Below are 22602 nucleotides of genomic sequence, written 5' to 3' on the forward strand. Positions count from 1 at the left end.
CAAGTCTCTGCGTCCTGGCCGTTTCCTGGCTTAATGAATGCCAGCCATTTAATCATTGCTCCTGCCACCACAAATAGATGAGCAGTTAAATAAAACTCAACTTGGCATAATTCAAGGCAAATACCACTCTGTGCATTTTCTTCAGAGGACACGAGCTGTGTGAATTTTTAGCCAGACTTTGGAAAAGATGGGTTACAGGGTAACTCGACCCTGGCACCATCCTTGGGCACTCTATGTGTCCAGGGCACCTTCAAGGACCATGCAGCCCCCAGAAGCCTCCAGTCCCTGCGCCACTCAGTGAAGCCCAGCCTGGCACCTGCTCTGCCCCCATCATGGGATGGGCCCCTGTTGGGGTTTGACGTTTCATCTCAGCCACAGGCAGTTGGCACTTGGGACATCTGCTTCGACGGACAGGTCACCTCTGCTTTGCATGGAAGAATCTGGATGCTTACATTAAACTGATGTTCTGAGAATTCCTATGGGCAGGACTGAAAGCCTGGTGTGTCCTGGTGTGACGTTCCACTCACAGAAACCTGGTCACACTTGTCCCTTCCAGCACCCCGTCCAGCGGTGACCGCACGCAGTGACAGCACCCCGTCCAGCCAGTGGCGACCGCACACACTGAGTCCTCCTACCAGCCTCTTCCACCCCTGCTGACTGTCGCTGGGCCCTGGGATGGGCAAGACTCCACAGCAGCAGACGTGGGAGGGGAAACATCACGGCCTCTGCCCCCAGCTGTGATGCCACTGAGGGGCTCGCCTGCTGATGACTTCAACAGGGTCTCACCTCATCTTTTCCTGCTCTTAGGCCCTCAGTCAAGAAAATTCCCATCAGTGCCCCATTAATATGCTGCCCTGTGGCACCTGCCTAGGAAGCCCGGCCAGGCGTGCACACGTGTGCATTGGTGTGACCTGGCGTTCATTGGTGTACCTTGGTGTGCCTGCCATAGGACCCTGAGTGGGAGCTCCCATCTCTTCTGCATCTCCTGATTCATGCGTTGTTTCGTAGATTTCAATGTCTCTGTAAATGTGGTAGAAATGCAGGTTTTGTGGGCATAAAGTATACGTTTCTAAATAAATCCCTTTTATTTAATATTCTCACCCTAAAAGTTACTGTTGTCCAGACGTGAGGGATGAGTGAGCCAGTGACCTCAGAGGAGATGGTGGGGACGGCAGGTCCAGCTCCTGCCTCCTGGGGGTCTGGCTTTGGAGGCTTGCTCTGAGGAGGCCATGGCTCAGGCCCGTGGCTTCGCGGCGGAGGCCAACCAGCTCTTCTCATCTTCTTTCCTCACACTTCCTCTCACTCAAATAAGAACCTTCCAGAAATGTGTCCACCTGGGCCCCTGCCCTGGGACTCATGGATCTGGAGTTGTGGCCACACGGTTGAAGGGCGCAGTGTCTGGTGGAACTGGGAAATTGCGGGCCTGGGAGCCCTTGGCCTGTCCCTGACAGGAGCATCTGCAGGGAGGAGCTCCAGAGTCCAGGGAGCACTGTGGGGAGCTCCTTAGAGCTGAACTCACCCGGTGTCAACTCATCAACCCTCCCTCCACGGGCGGGGGTGCCCCGAGCACAGGGGAGACTCACCCCTCAGCCCCCTGCCCCCACGCACAGTGGGTACGTGTCACCCCGTCCTGCCCAGTGGCCCGAGGGCAGCAGTGGGCGTGAGGGCAGCCCCCGGCCTCCCAAGAGCGGCCGAGAGGATCCCTGCGTGAATCCGGGCTTTGGGTGCGTGCAATCTGATCTGAGCTGTTTCTGACAGTGACAGAGTGAAAATCTACAAGTATCTCAAGATCAAAAGGTTAAATAAAACATAAGAAGAAATTTAAAACAATTAAAATATGCCTCAGTCTTGGGAGTCCTGGTGTCCACAACAAAAATCATGAGGCTGTCCTTGCAAACGGTCCTCATGGTGCTGGGGGTGGTGCCAGGCCTGGCATTTGCCTGGAACACAGAGCATGAGAGAAGGAGCAGAAGACGTGGGTGCCAGGGAAGGAGCCCAACGTCGGAGCCAGGGCCTGGGCCCAAGTTACCCATTAACGACGCGCCACTGGTTTTCCTTTAAAGAAATGAAAAAAGAAAACTGCAGGGGGGCTGCTTGTGGCTTCCAAACGCCGGCAGAGGCTGGAGACGGCTCTCTGGTGCTGGGTGTGGAGTGAGGCACCACCCTTGCCCTGCAGCCTGGGGCATTCAGTGGCCATGGCTCATGCCCCAGAACCAGACCCGGCCGCCAGCGACCTCGGGGAGGAGAGGCCCAAGTGGGACAACAAGGCCCAGTACTTCCTGAGCTGCATCGGGTTTGCTGTGGGGCTGGGGAACATTTGGCGGTTCCCATACCTGTGCCAGACCTATGGAGGAGGTAAGCACCAGCCTGCGTCCTGGGGCAGACCCCTAAGCAGGGGAGGCCGTCTCCACCCTGACCCGCCAGGCGCCTGCCACGCATCCCCAGTGCTTGGGCAGAGTCGCTCCTCCTGGAAACCAGGGTGCACCACTGCCCACGGCAGAGTCAGTCCCCTCAGGGTCCACTGTGGTCTTCCGGGACCTCAGGGCAGCTTCCTGCCAGGCGTCAGGTTGAGTGGGCCCCCCACCCGACACACACTCCAAGCAGTGAATGTCGTCGGTTCTGTTAAGAACACACATCCGCTCTGGGTTTCCTCGCCACAGCCTTGGTGTGTCCAGACAGGTGCTCAGGTGTTCTTCCCCGAGGTTCTTTGCGGGAAGTTGGGGGCCCACCCCTCGCCTCCCTGGCTTTGGTTCTCTGGGAGAGCCCTGCAGGGAGTACCGGGATGTTCGGAACTGTCTGGGTGACTTTACCGACCCTTGGACTCACCACCCCCAGAAGTGCGTTTTTGACTGAAATGGGCTCCCGCATGCCCCGAGCCTCCCCTCACCCTGTGCCTGCTTCTCTTCATGCAGGGGTCACACTTTGCTCTCCATGTGGGGACACAGGAGGTAGGGACAGGCATGAACCACCCCTCTCAGGGAGCCAACGTACAACATCACCCATGGACACCAGAGTCGTCCCCAAGCGCCACGGGCAGGGGCTTCCCAGGCCGCAGAGTCCTCCTCAGGCCAGGCCGGGCTGCTTGATCAGCCTGTTCCTGGGGCCTCAGCTCTTTCCCTGAGAGCCCTGCACAATTATCCCTTGTTATAAGGTTACTCCTTTAAAGGGTTTTTCCTCCTGGTTAAGAAAAGATTCTCAACCTTCAGAAGATGCTGGAAATGCGGACAAACAGAAAACAAAAAGAAACACCCGTCACTGCTGCCCTCGGGGCATTGGGGTCTCAGGGGCTGGAGAGTGCGTGTTGGGCCTTGGATCTTCTCATCAAGAAAGAGTCCCCTTGAAGGCATTTCTGAAAGCACCAAAGCCCTGAAGTAGAGGGCAGAGGCGTCCCTGGCTCCCGGGGCCCTCACTGCCTGGGCTGCGGCTCAGTCCGCTAAGAGTCACCGGAGCTTGCAAGGTTGTGCGGGCAGCAGGCTTCACGCAGAGCTGGAAATGCCGGCCAGCGATTTACCCGCCGACACCTTGTTCGCCAGCGCCTTGCCCGCCGATGCCTTGCCCACCGAAACCCAGTTACCATTGCTAATGTGTCAAAGTGTCTGCCACTAGCCTCCCTTAAACTCAGCTGCTCCACACTGGGGCAAAGCTGGGGAGGCCCCCACCTGGGGTGCTGCTGAGGAGGGAGAACAGCCCTGCCTGCCAGCTGCGTGGGGACTTCAGGGCTGCTCCACTCACGAACGACTGTACCATCAACTTCCCGATGGAAGCCACCGGGTCGCACGTCATGGAACATCCAAGTTTATTTAACTTGCACGTTTCCTAAGGGCTGTGCGGTCAGCATTCTCAGCCTGTGTGTGAACATGCCCTTCACTTTGTCTCACTGTGAGGATCACTCATGGATGATTTTGAAAATAAGGTATAATTAAGAAGCAGGTACTGTGCAGCTTTTAAAATTTGCATATACTCATGACTACCAAAGGCGAATATTATTTGCTCTTCCATTCATAAGTATTTAACTACATAAATGTTCTCTTCAAAGCTGACTTGTAAAGCAACATTGTAACAGAATGTAGCAAAACATTGCGGTAAAGATTTACAGTGATTTTATCACATCTATGACACTTCATGGCACCTGCTTTATTACATATTCAGCGCCTTTAAATCAAAGGAGCGTAGACCCGTAAATGCCAAGCGATGGGCTCAGGCCAGCTGCCCGGGACACTCAAACGCTTGTTGTGGTTTAAGGCTTTAGCCCAGGAAGCTTTGATGACTAAGCTGGTGGCTCTGGGCTGGCTGTGTCCACACAAGTGAGTTCACTCAAGCACGGCCTCCTCCCCACTACCTCCGTGTTCAATCAGCTTCTGTATCCGGTAGGTGCTGTTGAGATCTGTGGATTCTTGCACCAAAAACGACACTGTATTAATTACTACGGCTTTTTCGTAAGTCTCGATGCCTAGTAGTAGGGCAAGGCCTTCTTTTTTACTCTTTGAAATTTTGCCAGCTGCTACTTTTCCTCTGAGCTTTACACCAGGTTTTCAATTTCCAGAAGCGATTCTTCGGCACTGCCTCAGCCCTGCGCTGCTTTCCACACTGCCTGGGGGCAGTTTCCACCTTGACAGTTTCACCCCGAGGCAGGGCCCAGGCAGCAGGGCTGGTACGGGAGCACCGTCCACACCCTCCCGGCTCCTGGCTCGGTTTCCTTTCTGCCTTCCTGTGGGTCTCTCCACCATGACCCTGGGCGTGTCTCTGGTCCATTCTCAGGATTCCCTGGCCTTTGCCACTGCTCTGAGCAGAGCCTGCTTCTCCTCTGCATTTGCTCAGTGGCTGGACTGTGGCCTCTGCCTCTCGCAGCCTCGGTGCGGTGGGGTGCACGTTTCTCCCGATCCTGCGTGGACGACTGGAACAGCAGCCACCTGTTCACAGCCACCTTTCCCATCTTCAGCAAACACCACTGCGTCCTCCATGCTCATGCACGACTGTGCTAAACTTCACGTAATTGTTAAAACTAGGAGCTGCAGCCTGGGCAACATGGTGAAACCCCGTCTCCATAAAAAATACAAAAATTAGCCAGGCGTGCTGGCATCTACTTGTAGCCCTGGCTACCCAGGAGGCTGAGATGGGAGGATGGCTTGAGCTTGGGAGGTCGAGGCTGCAGGGAGCCATGCCTGTGCCGCCGTACTCCAGCCTGGGTGACAGAGTAAGATGCTGTCTCAAAGCAAACACTCAAAAAGGAGTCGTGTAGACACTTACCACGGGGAATCAACCCTTCTTCTTTCTTCAAATTCGTAAAGAATGCATGGACTGACTGTCTCTTCCTGCACGTTCAACGTAAAGGCTGCCCGGTGAGAGCTGGGCCCACACAGGCCAGGGAAAGCGCCCGCCATGCTGGGCTTGGGTTGGCCAACGGAGCCACCACCCCCAACCACAACACTCTGGTTGGTTTTTTATTTACATTCATGCCCACACGGCAGTCTAAATACGGCTCTAGATGCATCTGGTGTGCCACAGAGTCAATGCTCCTGTTTCGTGAAGATCCTAGCTGTGGCCTCAATCTCATATTCACAGAAAACCCTCTCATCTCTTCTCCCCTAAACACAGCAGATTCAACTTCCCTGAATCAGTCACAGAGAGAAGCTCACTTCTCCCCAAATCTTTCCCTTCGGCGATCTCATCAGGGTGGTCTCTGCCAAACTGACCTCAGCCTGGTCACCTGAGGCCCCAGCCCAGGCTTGATGGCCCTCCCCACAGAGCAGGGTCACTGGGACCCAGGGCACCTGCCGGCCTGGAGTCTGCAATGCTCCCTGGACAGTGGATCCCACATCTGGAACCCGGAGCCCCTGACCACTGTGACGCGATGCCTACACCACCCACGTCTGTCCTCCACCCTGCCACTATGCGCCTGTGGCCGTGAAGCCCCTCCTCCGGGATGGGTGGCTGGTCACACACTGGCTGCGAGACCTCAGGTGCAGGCTGGAGGTCGGGGAGAGGAGAGGGGCTCCACGGTGCAGGTTGGAGGTGGGGGGTAGTGATGTTTTCACAGTGCAGGCTGAAGAGGGGAAAGGTAAGAGGGGCTCTCATGGTTCAGGCTGGAGATGGGGGAGGAAGAGGGGCTCTCACAGTGCAGGCTAAAGGGAAGGGAAGAAGGGCTCTCACGGTGCAGGCTGGAGGTGGGGGAAGAGGGACTGGCTTGGGTGCGTCCCCCATTCACATGGGAACCTGGCCTAAGAAAAGCAGGTGTGGGGACTCCCTGCCATGAGCTCCCTGGGGTGCCTGGGTTTTGTTCCCCTTTGCTCCAGGCCCTGGCCACGGCTGTCCCCACTCTCCCAGGAGGCATCTCCGGGTGTCAGGTGCCTCCACCTGAGGCTGAGTCCGTAGACCTCAGCTTCCCCTCTTCAATGCTTGTCTTTCTGCCCCTGTGTAAATGACATGGACAAGAGCCATCCCGCCCCCACATGCTGGCCCTGGAGTCCTGTGCAGAAACCAACGGGGGTGAAGGCTCCCCTCCTGCTCTCGGGCTTCCCTGTTCCCGTGGCCATCACAGAACTTTCTCATGGTGACACAAACCCAGAGCAAGGTTGTGTTGATGACCTGGAAACGAGCTTGTAGAAGCTGGACCCTGCCTGGCAAAGTGGAGCTGACAGGAGATGCCAAGCGTGGAAGAGCACGGCGTGGAGGAGCGTGGCATGGAGGAGCAGGGTGGGGAGGAGCACGGCGGGGAGGAGCGCGGCGGGGAGGAGCACGGCGGGGAGGAGCGTGGCATGGAGGAGCATGGCGTGGAGGAGCAGCGTGGGGAGGAGCGCGGCATGGAGGAGCGTGGCGTGGAGGAGCATGGCGTGGAGGAGCAGGGTGGGGAGGAGCACGGCGGGGAGGAGCGCGGCGGGGAGGAGCAGGGCGGGGAGGAGCACAGCGGGGAGGAGCAGGGTGTGAAGGAGCGCAGCGGGGAGGAGCCCGGGGTGGAGGAGAGCGGCGGAGAGGAGCGTGGCGGGGAGGAGGGGATGAGCACGGAGGTGAGGAGCGTGGTGGGGAGGAGCACAGCAGGGAGGAGCGCAGCAGGGAGGAGCGTGGCGGGGAAGAGCACGGGCAGCCGGCGCCCATGTGGGTCAGAGTCTTAGGGCAGAAGGCCTGAGGTCAGTGCCACCCTGGAGCCTGTCCCAGCACCTGTGCATACGCAGTTGGGGAGGAGTCAACAGCCCTGGGCATGGAAGTGGAGCTGCACAGAGATCCGAACTCGTGCACAGAAGATGATTCGCTTTGGGAACAGTGCAGCTGCCAACCTGGTGAGGCCACCAGGAGGACCGAGACGCAGCATGCAGACACAGGGGCCTCCTCAGCAGCGTAGGGACGCCCACAGAACCAGGAGCCCGGGAGAACCAGCATCCTCCCAGCAGGTCTTGTAGGCAACAGCTGCACTTAGAGGTCATATTGCAGGACTCGATCATGCCCAGCTCTTTCGCTGGGGCCAGGAGGGTCTGTGGACTCCACGGGAAGCCAGCCCTGCTCGAATCCTCAGCACCAGGCCCTGGCACCTTGTCTGCCCCTTCCACTGCGGGTGCCCCAGGCAGAAGGCACGGCCACTCGTCTCTACTGGGTGCTTCCACTGACTCCAGGAAGTAGAGCCGGCCTGTTCCCCCTGCCCTGGGGCCCGTGGGGCCTTCATCCTGCTGTGCCTGTGGGCGACCCCATCGTGGCGCTGGATGGAGATACAGAGGCCTGAGGTGCCAGGAAGTGGGGGGACAGGTCCAGCCCTGATGCAGCTCTCAGGGCCTTGGTTGGAGACAGCACTCTTCTGCGGCATCCCCATGAGTAAAGATGGTTCCAGTTCCCAGGAGAGCCGGCCAGCCGCCCCGGGATCCCCGCAGGAACAGAGCAGCCCTCCGGCCGCCCTGGGGTCCCTGTGGGAACAGAGCAGCTCGCGCCGTCTGCCACATGAAGCTCCAACAAGAGCAGTGTGAAACCCGGGAGCCAACAGGTGGCCTCACACAAAAGCAGCCAGACCTCCTCCGGTGACGGGGGTGTTTAAAAAACATGCTCAGGCCGGGCGCGGTGGCTCAAGCCTGTAATCCTAGCACTTTGGGAGGCCGAGACGGGCGGATCACGAGGTCAGAAGATCGAGACCATCCTGGCTAACACGGTGAAACCCCGTCTCTACTAAAAAATACAAAAAAATAGCCGGGCGAGGTGGCGGGCGCCTGTAGTCCCAGCTACTCGGGAGGCTGAGGCCGGAGAATGGCGTGAACCCGGGAGGCGGAGCTTGCAGTGAGCTGAGATCCGGCCACTGCACTCCAGCCCGGGCAACAGACCCCCACTCCGTCTCAAAAAAAAAAAAAAAAAAAAAAAAAAAAAACATGCTCAGTCAGCACTTTATTTCTGCAAACTCATGAATTTTCTGAAAATCACGTTAATGAAAGGAGCTATTTTCCCATGGGGAGGCTGATGGCAGAGGGTTTGAGTGTGATTCTGCCAGGCCCCTGCACGCCTCCTTCCCACAGAGACTGAGTCCCCACTGCCAGCCACAGCAGCCCCCAGGAAAATGCGGGTGCCTCCAATAATGCTGGTCCCTCAGTAAATGCAACACAGGGGTCACACTTAGACCCCAAGTCCTCGTCCAGGGCCGGCTGCCTCCTTTTGAGCCCCCTGCTCCCCTCCAGGGCCCTACCCTCTTGATCAGAGGTCTCAGCAACTGAGCCGAAATCAGAGACAGGGTTTGCAACCCGACAGTGCCCCAAGGGTGTCTCCGCCACCCAAGTGGTGCCCCCAACATTCAGGTTCTGTCTGTCCCTTGAAGACCACTGGTGGCTCCCCCTGGCCTATGCCACAGTCCCTCCCTGCCCTCCAGCCTGGGCAGATACTGAGCACCCCCTCCTTACAGGGGCCTTCCTCATCCCCTACCTCATCGCACTGGTCTTCGAGGGGATCCCCATCTTCCACGTCGAGCTCGCCATCGGCCAGCGACTGCGGAAAGGCAGCGTCGGCGTGTGGACGGCCATCTCCCCGTACCTCAGTGGAGTAGGTAGGCCGCCGTCCTCCCGTGTCCTGACTGCGGCTGCCTGGGACCGGGCGGTGGGGTGGGGGCGGGTCCGTGCCTGTGGTACGCAAGTGGCCAGGCGAAGCTGGCGGGCGGGGTGGCAGGGAGCCCTTGGGTGTGTGTGAGAAGCAGCGGTGACTCGGGGAGAATCAGAAATGGAGACGGTGTGTGCCGGGACATCCTGGAAGGACCTGGAAGCTGGCATTGCCATTCACGTGTGAGGTGTGAGGGAGGCCTGGCTTTCAGTCGTGCCCCTCAGCATGTGTTATGTTTTGTGTTTTATTCTCACTGCTTCTGGGCAGAGGGAGCTGGGAAGAGCCCCGGGGCCGCCTGACATGGTCCCTGTCTGCAGGGCTGGGCTGTGTCACGCTGTCCTTGCTGATCAGCCTGTACTACAACGCCATCGTGGCGTGGGTGCTGTGGTACCTCCTCAACTCCTTCCAGCACCCGCTGCCCTGGAGCTCCTGCCCACCGGACCTCAACAGAACAGGTGAGCTGGGCACCGCCTGCTGTGTGGGTCTGGGCACGGCCGAGAGAGGCATGGGCTGCAGCGTGCCCAGCATCAGGGCAGCTGTGGGTGGTGGATGCTCACTGCAGGGGGAGGGCTGGGGAACCAGTCGCTCTGTGCACACACACACGCCTTGGTCTCCCCAGGAGCACACGTGCAGGGGGAGGGCTGGGGAACCAGTCGCTCTGTGTGCACACACACGCCTTGATCTCCCCAGGAGCACACGTGCAGTCCAGTTCTCATGACCTCCACGCTGCCTTCTGCTTTCCTCCCAGGCCTGGACCACCGAGGTCCCCTCATAGCCGTGTGCATGGCATGGTCATGCAATGGCACTGCTGTTGTTAAATTTAAGACTTTAGGCTGGGCGCAGTGGCTCATGCCTGTTGACCCAGCACTTTGGGAGGCCGAGGTAGGCAGATCACTTGAGGTCAGGAGTTCAAGACCAGCCTGACCGATATGGTGAAAGCCCATCTCTACTCAAAATACAAAAATTAGCCAGGCATGGTGGCGGGCACCTGTAATCCCAGCTAGTCAGGAAGCTGAGACAGAACTGCTTGAACCTGGGAAATGGAGGTTGCAGATAGCCAAGATCATTCCACTGCACTCCAGACTGGGTGACAGAACGAGACTCTGCCTCAGAAAAGAAAAAAAAAAAACAGACTTCGGGTCCAGACTTCAGCCAGGAGCTCCCTCTGGGGAGATCCTCGAGACATGAATGACAGTTATAGTTTCTTTTTTTTTTTTCTTTTCTGGGACAGGGTCTCCCTCTATCGCCCAGGCTGGAGTGCAGTGGTGTGATCACAGCTCACTGCAACCTCCAACTCCTGGCTCAAGTGATTCTCCTACCTCCACTTCCCCAGTAGCTAGGACCACAAGCAAGTGCCTCCATACCCAGCTGATTTTATTTATGTTTTGTAGAGACGGGGTCTCAATATGTTGCCCAGGATGGTCTTGAACCCTTGGGCTCAAGTGATCCTCCTGCTTCAGCCTCCCCAAGTGCTAGGATGACAGGCGTGAGTCACTGCACTCAATTAACAGTTGTATCTTTCAATGACTTGCTCAGAAGCAACTCTGACTTTCTTTCCTTCCTCCCTCTTGCTGACTAAAACTCACGCTGGGCTGGTACTGGATGAGACCAGCCTCGGGGACCAACACTGAGTCTGCACCTGGATGCCCTGGGCCAGAGCTGGGCACTCTGGGGAGGCCAAGAGCCCCGACGGTGACATCAGCCTCCTGGCGCCTCTCTGAGGGTGGGTGGTCCTGTCAGGGTTCCTCCCAGCCACACTCCGGAAGTGGCCTCAGGACAGGCTCTCTGCAGCCCGAGTTCCAGGATGATGGTTTGTGGGTTCCAAATTCCTTCTACCTTGTCCAAGGGTTTCCTTTTGGGGTCACTTAGGCCAGCTCTTTGATTTTCAGGCAGGCCTGGAGGGGTTAAGTCCTCTCTCAATGCACACGGCAGGGCCCTATAATTGCCCTTCCCACATCTGCCCCACGCTCCACTGAAGGAAAGTTTCCCCAGAAAAGGGCCCGGATGGCCGGGCGCGGTGGCTCAAGCCTGTAATCCCAGCACTTTGGGAGGCCGAGATGGGCGGATCACGAAGTCAGGAGATCGAGACCAACCTGGCTAACACGGTGAAACCCCGTCTCTACTAAAAAAAAAAATACAGAAAACTAGCCGGGCGAGGTGGCGGGCGCCTGTAGTCCCAGCTACTCGGGAGGCTGAGGCAGGAGAATGGCGTGAACCCGGGAGGCAGAGCTTGCAGTGAGCTGAGATCCGGCCACTGCACTCCAGCCTGGGCGACGGAGCAAGACTCTGTCTCAAAAAAAAAAAAAAAAAAAAAAAAAGAAAAGGGCCCGGAGGGGTCAGCTCTGCCCACACCCTTCTCTCAGTCAAGTGTGGGGCAGACAGTGCCCACTCAGAGCTGGGCTGTGACAGTGCTCGGGTCAATGACTGGCAGGGCCTTAGAAGGGGACTTGGGGCCAAAGGACAGTGTGAAGGGAGGAGCCTTGTGACATGGGCAGTGGCCTGGTTGGGATACCGGTAATCCTCAGACTTTTCCATGAGTGCCCCCCAACATTTCCCCAGTCAAGTGTCCCAGGAATGGGCTGCAGTGGGTCCTGAGAGATGTCGTGGGAGCCTGCTGCTGTCAGACACTGTCTCTGGCTCCCTGCATCGACTTGTGGCCCTGTCAAGGAGGAAGTGGGAGTCACAGGACAATCTGCCTGCCTGGCCATAGCCTCACTTTCTCCCCAGGCACCAGTCAGCCACATAGTTGACACACGCAGCCACTGCCCGTCCAGTGCTTCTGTGCCATCCTTGGGGGTCTGGGATGGTGGGTGGCAGGAGAAAGTGAGGGGACCAGCTTTACACCGTGACAGTGATGTCCAAGGGGCTGCAGGCTACCCGGGCTCAGCAGGGCTCATAAACCTTCTCAAAGTGGAGCTTCCCTTTGAGGTTCACTCAGCCTGTTCATTTTCATAGCCACGTCTGTTTCTCCATCTCAGCCCTGGGCCCAGAAAGAAGTGAAAGGGCACCTCAGCCCAAAAGGGCCGTGTTGAGAGCAGCCCAGGGAAATTGAGCTCAAGAGCCACATGGTGAGTGTGCCTATGCCCCATAGCCAGCCTGTGACAGGCTCCCTGGTTGCAGGGTTCGTGGAGGAGTGCCAGGGCAGCAGCGCCGTGAGCTACTTCTGGTATCGGCAGACACTGAACATCGCAGCCGACATCAATGACAGTGGCTCCATCCAGTGGTGGCTGCTTCTCTGCTTGGCAGCCTCCTGGGCAGTTGTGTACATGTGTATCATCAGAGGCATTGAGACTACAGGGAAGGTGAGAGCTGGCAGGGCCTGACCCCCTCTCTTGCTTCCTCCAGCCCCGAGGACCCCTCCCCATCAACCTGTGTTTGCTTTGTGTCTACAAGCTCTTATGGGGGCATAAACATTTAGGATGGCAATGTCGTCTTAGGGTATTGATCCCGTTATCGCTGTGAAGCAGCCTTTTTTATCCTGGTGATATTCTTGGCTCTGAAATTGACTTTGTTTTAAAACAGCCACTCCAGATTTCTTTGGGCTATGTTAACAGAGTGTACTTTTTTCATCCTTTTTCTTTTAATCTTTTTGTGTCTTTACGTTGAAAGTGTTTTTCTTGTAGACAGCATACAATTGGATTTGGCTTTTTAAACCAATGTGAAAATCTCTGCCTTTTATTTGGGGTGTTTAGAGCATTTACATTTAATGTGATTATTGATATGGTTGGGTTTAGCTCTATCCTCAGATGTGTTTCCATTTGCCCCATCTGTTTTTTTTATTCTTGTTCCTCTCTTTCTCTATGTATTTTTCAGGATCCCGCTGTATCTCCTTGGTTGGTTTAGCTTTAACTCTTTCTTGTTATCCTAGTAACTGCTTTAGAGGTTACAGTCTACATCTCTAGCCTGTCATGGTCAATCACTAAGTGATCTTGGGATAGTCTATGGTCATTTAAGAATGTCATTGCATTTTATCCCATTTTTCCCTCCCAGGCTTTGCACTATTGTTGTCATACATTTTACTTATAACATGTTATAAACAGCAAATGCATTATTGTCAGTTTTGTTTTAAACAAGTGATTATCTTTCAAAGAGGCTTAAATAATGAGAAAAACTGTATGGATGTTCACCCATGTGGTTTCCATTGGGTGCAGCAGAAAGGACCAGTAGAACCTGAGCCTCCTGTTTGCCTGGGCCCCTCAAGCCAGAAGAGTTCTCATCCTGTATTCTCTGGTGTGTGCTATCATCTCTAGTCTGGTATCACACATGTGTGGATTCTTTTCAAATGACGGCACTCAGTCCAAGCACCCTGGACCGTGCCTCCTGACCCACGGGCCTCAGACCCAGGACCCCAGTGCCCCATGCCCTGGGCAGTGTCTCAGTGTACTGAGGTTGTCATTCCTCTTATGGGTGGGGGTCTTCATGCTTGAGAGGACTGGAATTACTAAATTAGACAAAGCAGCCAGCCAGAAATTCCAAATAATCCTATTATAAAGGTCCTTAAAAATGCATCCCAAGCTGGGCACAGTGGCTCACACCTGTAAGTCCAGCACTTTGGGAGGCTAAGGTAGGCGGATCACATGAGGTCAGGAGTTCAAGACCAGCCTCGCCAACATGGTGACACCCCATGTCTACTAAAAATAAAAAAATAATTAGCCAGCTGTGGTGTTGGGAGCCTGTAATCCCAGCTACTTTGGAGGCTGAGGCAGAAGAATCGCCTGAACCCAGACAGCAGAGGTTGCAGTGAGCCGACACTGGGCCACTGCACTCCAGCCTGGGCAAGAGAGCGAGACTCTGTCTCAAAAAAAAAAAAAATGCATCCCAGATAATTCTGCAGTCAGTCTGTGTTGGGGGAGCTGAGAAGGGGAGTGAGAGAGGAGTGTCCACTTGTAGATGCTTTTCCATGTGGACACCTCGTGTGCAGACCCTTGTCCACAGCTGATGGGAGCTGGGAAATAGCTCTATGTGGACAGAAGGGTCACAGGGTAGGTGCAGCCAGGCGAGGGCATCAGGGTGGGAGGAAGAGGACTCCAGCCGCACAGTAGGGCTGAGAGCCTGAGAGTGAACAGGAGGGAGGCCGGAGAGGGGACCAAAGCAGGGAAAAGACACAGTCGGAAACGAGGGTGACCAGGAGAGAGGCAAGTGGCAGCAGGAGGCTTGGGAGAGGGAGGCCAGGGAGGGGCCACGGCTCAGACCCCTCTTCAGGGCCCAGCCCCTGTGCTCAAAGGAGGCCTGACTCTCCAGATGGCCAGTGCTCGATCGGGCACAAACGTGTAAACAAATGTGCATGTGACTGTTTCTGGTGAGCCCCAAACCCTCCGAGCTTAGCCTGAGCCTGCACCCCACAATCCCCCAAGGTGCCCCCCAATCCATCCTGGTCGATCCCATGCCAGAAGCGGCTACTCTGACCACCAGGGAGGTGTCTGGAGCCTGCCTGCTTCTCTAAGGCTTGTGGACAGACCAGAGGCCATTTCAAGTCTCACCAACTCCACCTTTTGTTTCAAGGTGATTTACTTCACAGCCTTGTTCCCTTACCTGGTCCTGACCATCTTTGTCATCAGAGGGCTGACCCTGCCGGGGGCCACAAAAGGACTAATCTACTTGTTCACTCCCAAAGTAAGTGGGTCTTGGATCAAAGTTCAGGGCTTCCAGCACACACATTTCAGGGCGGTGGCCAGCAGCTCCCTTCCTTACCTGGAGGCGTGAGAGGCCAGGAGCCACACATCCAGCAGCTGTGCTGTCTGGTAGTCAGGGGTGAGGTTGGCCCAGGATGGCGCGGGGGGAGGGGGGCCTTAGGAAAGAGGTCAGGTTTGGAATGAGCCTGGGGCCTCAGAAAAGAGGTCAGGTTTGGAGTGATCCTGGGGCTTCGGGAAAGAGGTCAGGTTTGGAGTGAGCCTGGAGGAGGACTTCGATCTGGGGCAGGTGGACTTTGGCACCTGTGGGACACCAAGTGGACATGAATGTGAGGGGCCAGGGGAGGAGGGACAGGGTTCAGGGAGAGGCTGACTGGGGACCGGATGTACCTGCTCTGGGCCTGACACCACCAAGGGCCTTGTCCAGCTGCACACACCCCACTGGGAGCCACAGGAGCTAGTGCCTGCTCAAGGAGCCTGCATGGCTTCTAGAGCATTCTGTACTATCCAAGATCACGGCACTGCCTGCCCATTGTCCTGAGGCAGCTTCCGGGGGTTGGTGTGGGAATGGGCACCTGGGTATGGGCATGGCTGCCTGGAGTCCTAGCAGAAGACAGAGGACACCTTCCCAGGTCCTGCAGAAACAGGAAAGCCAGGCTCCGTGCATGGGATCCTTGCCCTCGGACCTTCAAATCACCCAGAACTGCCAGGTTAGAGAGGGCACAGTAAACATGCCCACGCAGGAGCTGCTCAAACCCATCTCCAGCCCCGAAAACCCTGCCAGCTACACTCTCAAGCGGGCCTGACAGCCACCGGCTCATTCGGCCACATCCCGGACAGGGGCCTGGCATCTGCCATGTCCAGAGCTGCCACTCCACACCTGCACACCTGCGTGGTCCTACCCTGTTCCTGGCATCTGTACAGGTCCCACTTGCTCATGAGTGTCCCCAAAGCCGCCTTGGGAATGTTCTGGAACAGTCAGGGCCACCGGCTGGTGTGGTTTGCCTGCTGAGTGAGACGCTCTCCCTACTCGTTCCAGATGCACATTCTCCAGAGCCCCCAGGTGTGGCTGGACGCAGCCACCCAGATATTCTTCTCTCTGTCCCTGGCCTTTGGAGGACACATCGCTTTCGCAAGTTACAACTCGCCCAGGTAGGCAGTCGGGCTCAGGTGTCCAGCCCGAGAAGCTTTCGGGAGATGCCCCGAGCACTTCCTGATCTCAGGATCACACTGTGGATCCCAGGGTGGCCGTGTGTGAACCTGAGATAAGAACCTCATGCCACGGCCTGGGCCCTCGCGGCAGCTCCCAGCACGTCCGGAGCCGGCTGCAGGAAGACGGCCTGGATAATCACACCCAGGAACCAGGGTGTAACTGGGCATGACACCAATCAAAATGCACATGACACATGGGGCTGTAAAAGCCTCGATGGTCACCAGAAATAGACTCAAGGCCCCTTGGTGCCAACGTGAGCGGGTGCTGCTTTTATGATGTCATAATATGCACAGAACCCTACAAAGTGCAATTCCACAGATCATAAAATGCATAGCCCAGTGCACTGTGATGAACCTGAAACAAACTTTATTTCCTGTGGCTGCCAGAATTTCTGCCCCCTTCAGAGGCAGGCAGTTTGCATGAGATGGGAGGGGCAGGTTGGTCCCTGGGCAGTGCTGCCCGCTGGTGGCCTTTAGGGAAGGAAGTGCCAGCGGGGATGCCAGGGAAGCTTTAAATGTTTGTGATTGACACCTTACTTCCTTGACCTCACACTGGAGCTGAGCTTGTGTGCATTTCTCCTTTGGAGATGATTTTCCAAAACGTCTACATTTCAGACCCTCCATGAGTGCCCGGCCTCTCAGCGCCCCGTGGGCCCAAAGGCCTTGGTGGGGGTGTGAATGGGTTTCAGACCCTCAGCAGCCTTGAGCTGGGGCTGCTGGAGGAGACTGTAGGGAGGGGTCCGAGGCCATCCTGAGACTCCAGGACTGGCAGCAGCAGCCCCTGGGTCAGAGAAGGGGCATCCCAGGCAGGAGGGAGGGCCAAGGAGGGAAGCCCCCTCCTCACTTCCTCCCGTGGGTGAGGCCCAGTTACCGTCTGCAAAGCCCGTGACGAGCGTGCATTTGTGCCCAGGAATGACTGCCAGAAGGATGCGGTGGTCATCGCCCTGGTCAACAGCATGACCTCCCTGTACGCGTCCATCGCTGTCTTCTCCGTCCTGGGCTTCAAAGCAACCAATGACCACGAGCACTGCCTGGACAGGTGAGCGCAGGGGCCACGCCAGGCTCTGTGGGGCACGGCCGCCAGGCAGGTGCCTGCCGCACTGAGACTCCCACAGCATGAGGAAGGGTGGCGTGGGCACTTTTTGTTTCTCTAGGGGTGTGGAGTGAATGGTGTCCCCAGAAGGTCACTTCCACCCAAACCTTCAGAACGTGACCTGGTTGGAAAAGAGTCTTTGCAGACGTAATTAAGTAGGATCAGTCCCCCTGGAGTAGGGTAGGCCCTAAATCCAATAACCGGTGTCCTTATAAGAAGAGGAGACAGACACAGAGGAGGCGGCCACGTGAAGACAGAGGCAGAGGTGGCAGCGCTGTGGCCACGGCCCAGGGACACCTGAAGGTGCAGAAGCTGGAAGAGGCGGGAGGAGTCTCCTGTGCAGGCTTGGGAGGGGCCACACGGGGATTTCAGACGCCACAGTTCTCCAGAACGGGAGAGGATGAATTCCTGTGGTTTAAGGCACCGTTGCTGGTCGTTTGCTGTGGTCCCAGATCGCTCATGCAGTTAGGGTGTCCCCTGCACAGGCAGCGGCCTCGTCAGACCCACGGCCTTCTCAGGGCACCTGACTTGCTTGTGAACTACCTTCAGGCGGGTCCTTGAGAACCCACTGGCCAGAGAGCATGTCCCTACAACATGGGGTGACTCTGACCCCACCAGGGGACGTCTGGCAGCATATGGAGACAGTTTTGGTTGGCCACATTTGTGTGAGGGATGTGCCTGGCACCCAGTGAGTGGAGGCCGAGGATGCTGCACAGCACCCTACAGTGTCCAGGACGGCCCCACCCAGACAGTGACTGGCCCTGAGTGTATGCAGTGCTGCTGCAACTCCGTGTTCCACCCCAGCCTCCTGCGGTCGGCAGCACGGCAGCACGGCAGCACTGCACCCGACGGTGCTTTTCAACAGGAACGCCACCAAGAAAACGCACACAGAAGTGGAAAACGTGGCACTTGCAGGCCACGGAAAGGACAGTGGTTTACAGGATGAGCCGGGTCAGGGAGGACGGTGGTTTATAGGATGAGTCAGGTCAAGAAGGCAGAGCTGGGCTTTGTTCAGCCCCAGCCAGGGAGGTGCACGGCGACGACTCTGATTTCTGCTCACTCTTTGAATGTCGCAAATAACCACAAAAGTGCACAAATATTGACTTGGGGTTACAAGCACATCTTAGTGAGCAGGCGGATAAGGACCAGCTGTGTGCACAACAGCCTGCGCCGCACAGCCCAAGCCAGCCTCGCATGCCACATGCGGCTGGAATGAGGGGAAGGAGGCCTCTATCGTCAGGATTGTTCTAGGAACAGCTGGAGCCCCAAAAAGGTGTTTGCTGGTATAGACGTGCCCTGCCCTTAGGTGACTGTGTTTGAACCTTAAGCCCTGAGGACAGAATGAGCCTTTGGCAGTGGAGACAGAAGGGCAGGCGGGTGGGCTGAAGTCACTGCCGCAAACCTTCAGAAGCCCAGGTCCTTGCCTGCAGGGTGGCCCCTCAGGGCGAATCAGGACCACCCTCGAGGTGAGGAAGCTGCCACCACCTCCACCCCTTTGCACCCATGGGGGAGTGCTCCCCTTCCAAGCCCAGGGGGTTAGAGAACAGCTTCTCCCCCAACCAGCAGTGTGCATGGAGTAAACTGTGCCCCCACCAGTGCTGCCCTGTCATAGCACAGGCATGATCCCAACAGGGGCCGGAGGCGTCCACATGATCCCAACAGGGGCCGGAGGCGTCCACATGATCCCAACAGGGGCCAGAGGTGTCCACATGATCCCAACCGGGGCCGGAGGCATCCACACGATCCCAACAGGGGCAGGAGGGGCCCAGCCCTCCCAGGGACACTGTTCTTCCCAGCACCGACCAAGGGTTTCTCTGGATGTGTTTGGGAACCGGGGCCATCCCCTCTGTCCCCGCAGAAACATCCTCAGCCTCATCAACGAGTTTGACTTCCCAGAGCAGAGCATCTCCAGGGACGACTACCTGGCGGTCCTCATGCACCTGAACGCCACCTGGCCCAAGAGGGTGGCCCAGCTCCCCCTAAAGGTCTGCCGCCTGGAAGACTTTCTGGACAAGGTACCTGCACACCCACTGGGGTAGCCAGGCGGGGCCGTCCACAGGAGCACCAGGGTCGTACTGGCTGTGCCTCACTGCCAAAGGCTGCAGACAATTCCCACAGACCCAGGGCCAGGGCCTGTGAACTGAGGACCCCAGTCTGTCTTTGTCTCGGGTTGCCAGGCCTCCTGGAAAGCCCGAAGCCCCGGAAGCAGCTGTGTCCTGCAGACACTGTACCCAGCAGTCCTGGGGGTTGGGCTGACCTGAAAGAGTGGGCACTGCTGGTGCCCAGACCCCAGGAAAGTGGGTGACCAGCATGAGGGTCACAGTGCCAGGGCATGGCTGGAGTCCAGCCACACTCAGGGCCAGTGGATGCCTGGACCTGGGGGCACCAGGCAGGGGTGCACAGCCAGGAGGCAGGTGTGGGATGCATCTCAGGGTGCCTGACCCAAGGCATAAAAGGCCCTGCGTTCCAGGCCCAGTTGCCTGCTGTGGGTGTGGGTTATTAAAGGGGAAGGACCCTCCCCTGCAGAGATCACTGGCAGCCTGGTCTCTCAGAAGGCAGGGCCAGCCCTGAGCCACCTCAGCCCGACACAAGGAGGGGTGGTGTGCACTCGTGCCCTCAGCCTGGGAGAGAGTGTGTGCGTTCTGCAGGCAGGCGTGTGTGTGTGGTAGAGTGCGAGTGTGCGTGGTCCGAAGCCTGGGGCTCCATGTGTTGCAGAGTGCCTCGGGCCCGGGCCTGGCCTTCATTGTCTTCACGGAGGCCGTCCTCCACATGCCGGGGGCTCCTGCGTGGGCTGTGCTCTTCTTCGGGATGCTGTTCACCTTGGGGCTATCGACCATGTTCGGGAGCATGGAGGCGGTCATCACACCCATGCTGGACGTGGGGGTCCTGCCCAGATGGGTCCCCAAGGAGGCCCTGACTGGTGAGTGCACAGCTCGGCCGCCCTGGAGGACCCGTCCCCAGCATCCGGCCATCCACTCCCACCTGCTGTCCAGACGCCCCTCCTGGATGGAGAGCACAAGGGGCCAAGCCTGAGTTCAGGAGAAGTCTGAGCCAGGCTGCTCCTCGCTGACAGCCATCACCAGAGAGCCGAGGGTCGAGGGAGGTTCAGGGCTGCCCCTCCCCCACAGCCCCCGAGGCCAAATCCCCCATCTGGAGCAGGAAAGCAGGTCCCTCCTGCTCCTTGAGCACAGTACAGGAAAGAGACTGGGGAGGGCAGGGATGGAGGGTGGGAAGCCGAGAGAAGTCTCTAGCCCGGGTGCCCTGGCCCTCCCCGCTGTCTGTCCCAGGGCAGTTCTGCCTGACTGGCTTCCTCCTGACCCTCCCCACACTTCCGCCCCCCATCTCCTTACCCCCCACACCCCTCTCCCGCTGCCCCAGGGCTGGTCTGCCTGGCCTGCTTCCTCTTCGCCACCTGCTTCACGCTGCAGTCTGGGAACTACTGGCTGGAGATTTTTGACAATGTTGCCGCTTCCCTGAACCTGCTCATCTTGGCCTTCCTCGAGGTTGTGGGTGTCGCTTATGTTTACGGAATGAAACGGTGAGCTGCTGCCCCATGAGTGCTCCTCTGGGACCCACCAGGGTGGGAAGGGGAATGGGTGCCGGGCACAGGCACAACCCGCAACTGCCCAGACCGGCGAGAACGTTCTGCCCTAGGGAGCTGCCGAGGCACCACAGGGTGCAGGCTGGACGCCAGTTAGGGTCTGGTCCTTGGCTTGGAGTGTGTGGACCTTCCACGGGCCATATGGAGCCTGAGCCCAGCATCTGGTGCAGGTTCTGCGATGACATTGCATGGATGACCGGGAGGCGGCCCAGCCCCTACTGGCGGCTGACCTGGAGGGTGGTCAGTCCCCTGCTGCTGCTGACCATCTTCGTGGCTTACATCACCCTCCTGTCCCAGAAGCCACTGAGCTACAGGGCCTGGAACCCCAAATACGTAGGTCCTTCCGGCGGGAACCTGGGGAGTCCTGGGACCCCTCGGGCTCGGTGTGGCCCCCATGGTGCCATCCAGTGCCCGACAACCCATGCGGTGCACATTCACACCCCACTGACAATGTGGCGTGGTCACTTCTGCCTGGCAAACTGGGAAGCCAGGGATGTGAACAGGACGGGCTTTGTGTGGCGTCCCTGGGTGCCCGCTGGGATCAGAAATGGGATCAGGGTGACTATGGGCAAGCGCCTGGTCAGTGGAGTGAGGACCTGAGCAGTGCCCAGAGCCCAGGGACCCCACAGGGCCCTGGAGCTCCTTCTTGGGGATGTGGCTTCACCCTCCCTGCCTGTGTCCTGCCCATGTGGCATGGGGACGGGCAGCTGGACAACTGCCCATTCCTCGTCTGTGACGAGAGAGGTCCTGCGTGGACCCCTACTGCCACCCAGTGGGTCAGTTTGGCTGAGGCCATTTCCACACAAGAGCCTCCTGAGGAGGGATCAGAGTGCCAGCCACACTCTGAAAATGCCTCAAGGGCTCTGAGCAGTGCCAGCCCCTGACATACCCTGAGTCCCCACTGGTGGCCGCTCAAAACCCCTCCATGCCACCCCTTCTCGGGAATGTGGACGCCACTCCTCTCCGAACGTGTCTCGGAAAGTCCCTCCCTAGCAGAACACCAAGGGCAGGTGAAGGAGGAGTGACCACGTATTTTTGAAGAATTTCCATGGTACCTGCAGCCAGGTGGGTGGTGCCACCAGTGTATAGGAGAGAAAACTGGGGACATGGTCTCCAACGATGCCCAGTGGGTTGAGGCCATGTAGCCCCTCTGGTTCCAGAACATGACACCTAGGCTTACCTTGGGGAGTCCCCAGCCCCAAGAGAAGCTCAGCCCAGGTTCCCAAACTCCTGGCCCAGGGGAACCGCGGTGAGCTGCCACAAGTCCTGGCCACTGCTCTGGCCGCACCTTTTCCATTCCCATCCAAGTCCGGGTGGGCAGGTGGCTCTTGCCCCTTGGATTGAGGAGCGAGGGGTCAGCCTCACAGCCCAGGGTGGCCGGCATCACCTAACGAGGCTGTGGTCCCGCAGGAGCTGTTCCCCGCGCGCCAGGAGAAGCTCTACCCAGGCTGGGTGCTCGCCGCCTGCGTGCTGCTGTCCTTGCTGCCCTTGCTGTGGGTCCCGGGGGTCGCGCTCGCTCAGCTGCTCACCCGGTGGAGAATGTGGAGGGACAGGGACGCGCGCCCGGACACCAACACGAGCTGAAGCCGCCAGGAGTGGGACGGGGCCGGGGCCTGCATGGGCAGGTCTGGTGGTGGGTGGGGCCCGGGCGGGGCCCAATACACCAGCGACGCCGCCCAACACACCATGATACCGGTGTCCGCGTGGTTACTGCTTTCCCGACGCCCGGGCAGGGCTGCAGACCTAGCCCCCAGCGCTGCTGCTTGGGGCCCACCCCGAGGAAGGTCTTGCAGGGCCCCAGCATCCCTGGTGAGCCTGCGGCCTGGGCGTCCTGCAGCAGTTGGGGGCCCTGCACTTGGCTGGGCTGGCTCAGGGATCTTCGCAGGTGCGGGGCTCCCAGTCTCACAGCCTCTGAACCTAGCCTGACTGGCCTCTGGGGAGCAGTGGCCGCCCGGGTGGCTCAGGAGGCCGCCTGCACCCCGGCTCCAGGTCCTGGGCGGACTGTCCCC

At 58.1% G+C, this 22602-nt stretch overlaps 1 protein-coding gene across 1 annotated transcript; it reads left to right on the top strand.

The window, feature by feature from the left end:
• The first annotated feature begins 2078 nt into the window (after positions 1 to 2078).
• On the top strand, positions 2079 to 22177 carry SLC6A18 (solute carrier family 6 member 18). The gene is made up of 12 exons (XM_025387978.1): positions 2079 to 2355; positions 8867 to 9007; positions 9375 to 9512; positions 12178 to 12359; positions 14560 to 14670; positions 15727 to 15839; positions 16810 to 16938; positions 18851 to 19007; positions 19708 to 19912; positions 20371 to 20530; positions 20764 to 20926; positions 22004 to 22177. The coding sequence occupies exons 1-12, from the start codon at positions 2196 to 2198 to the stop codon at positions 22175 to 22177; spliced, it is 1833 nt and encodes a 610-aa protein (XP_025243763.1). The 5' UTR covers positions 2079 to 2195.
• Positions 22178 to 22602: the final 425 nt, after the last annotated feature.

Source organism: Theropithecus gelada, chromosome 6 (assembly GCF_003255815.1).
Source record: "Theropithecus gelada isolate Dixy chromosome 6, Tgel_1.0, whole genome shotgun sequence".
Lineage (NCBI taxonomy): Eukaryota > Metazoa > Chordata > Mammalia > Primates > Cercopithecidae > Theropithecus > Theropithecus gelada.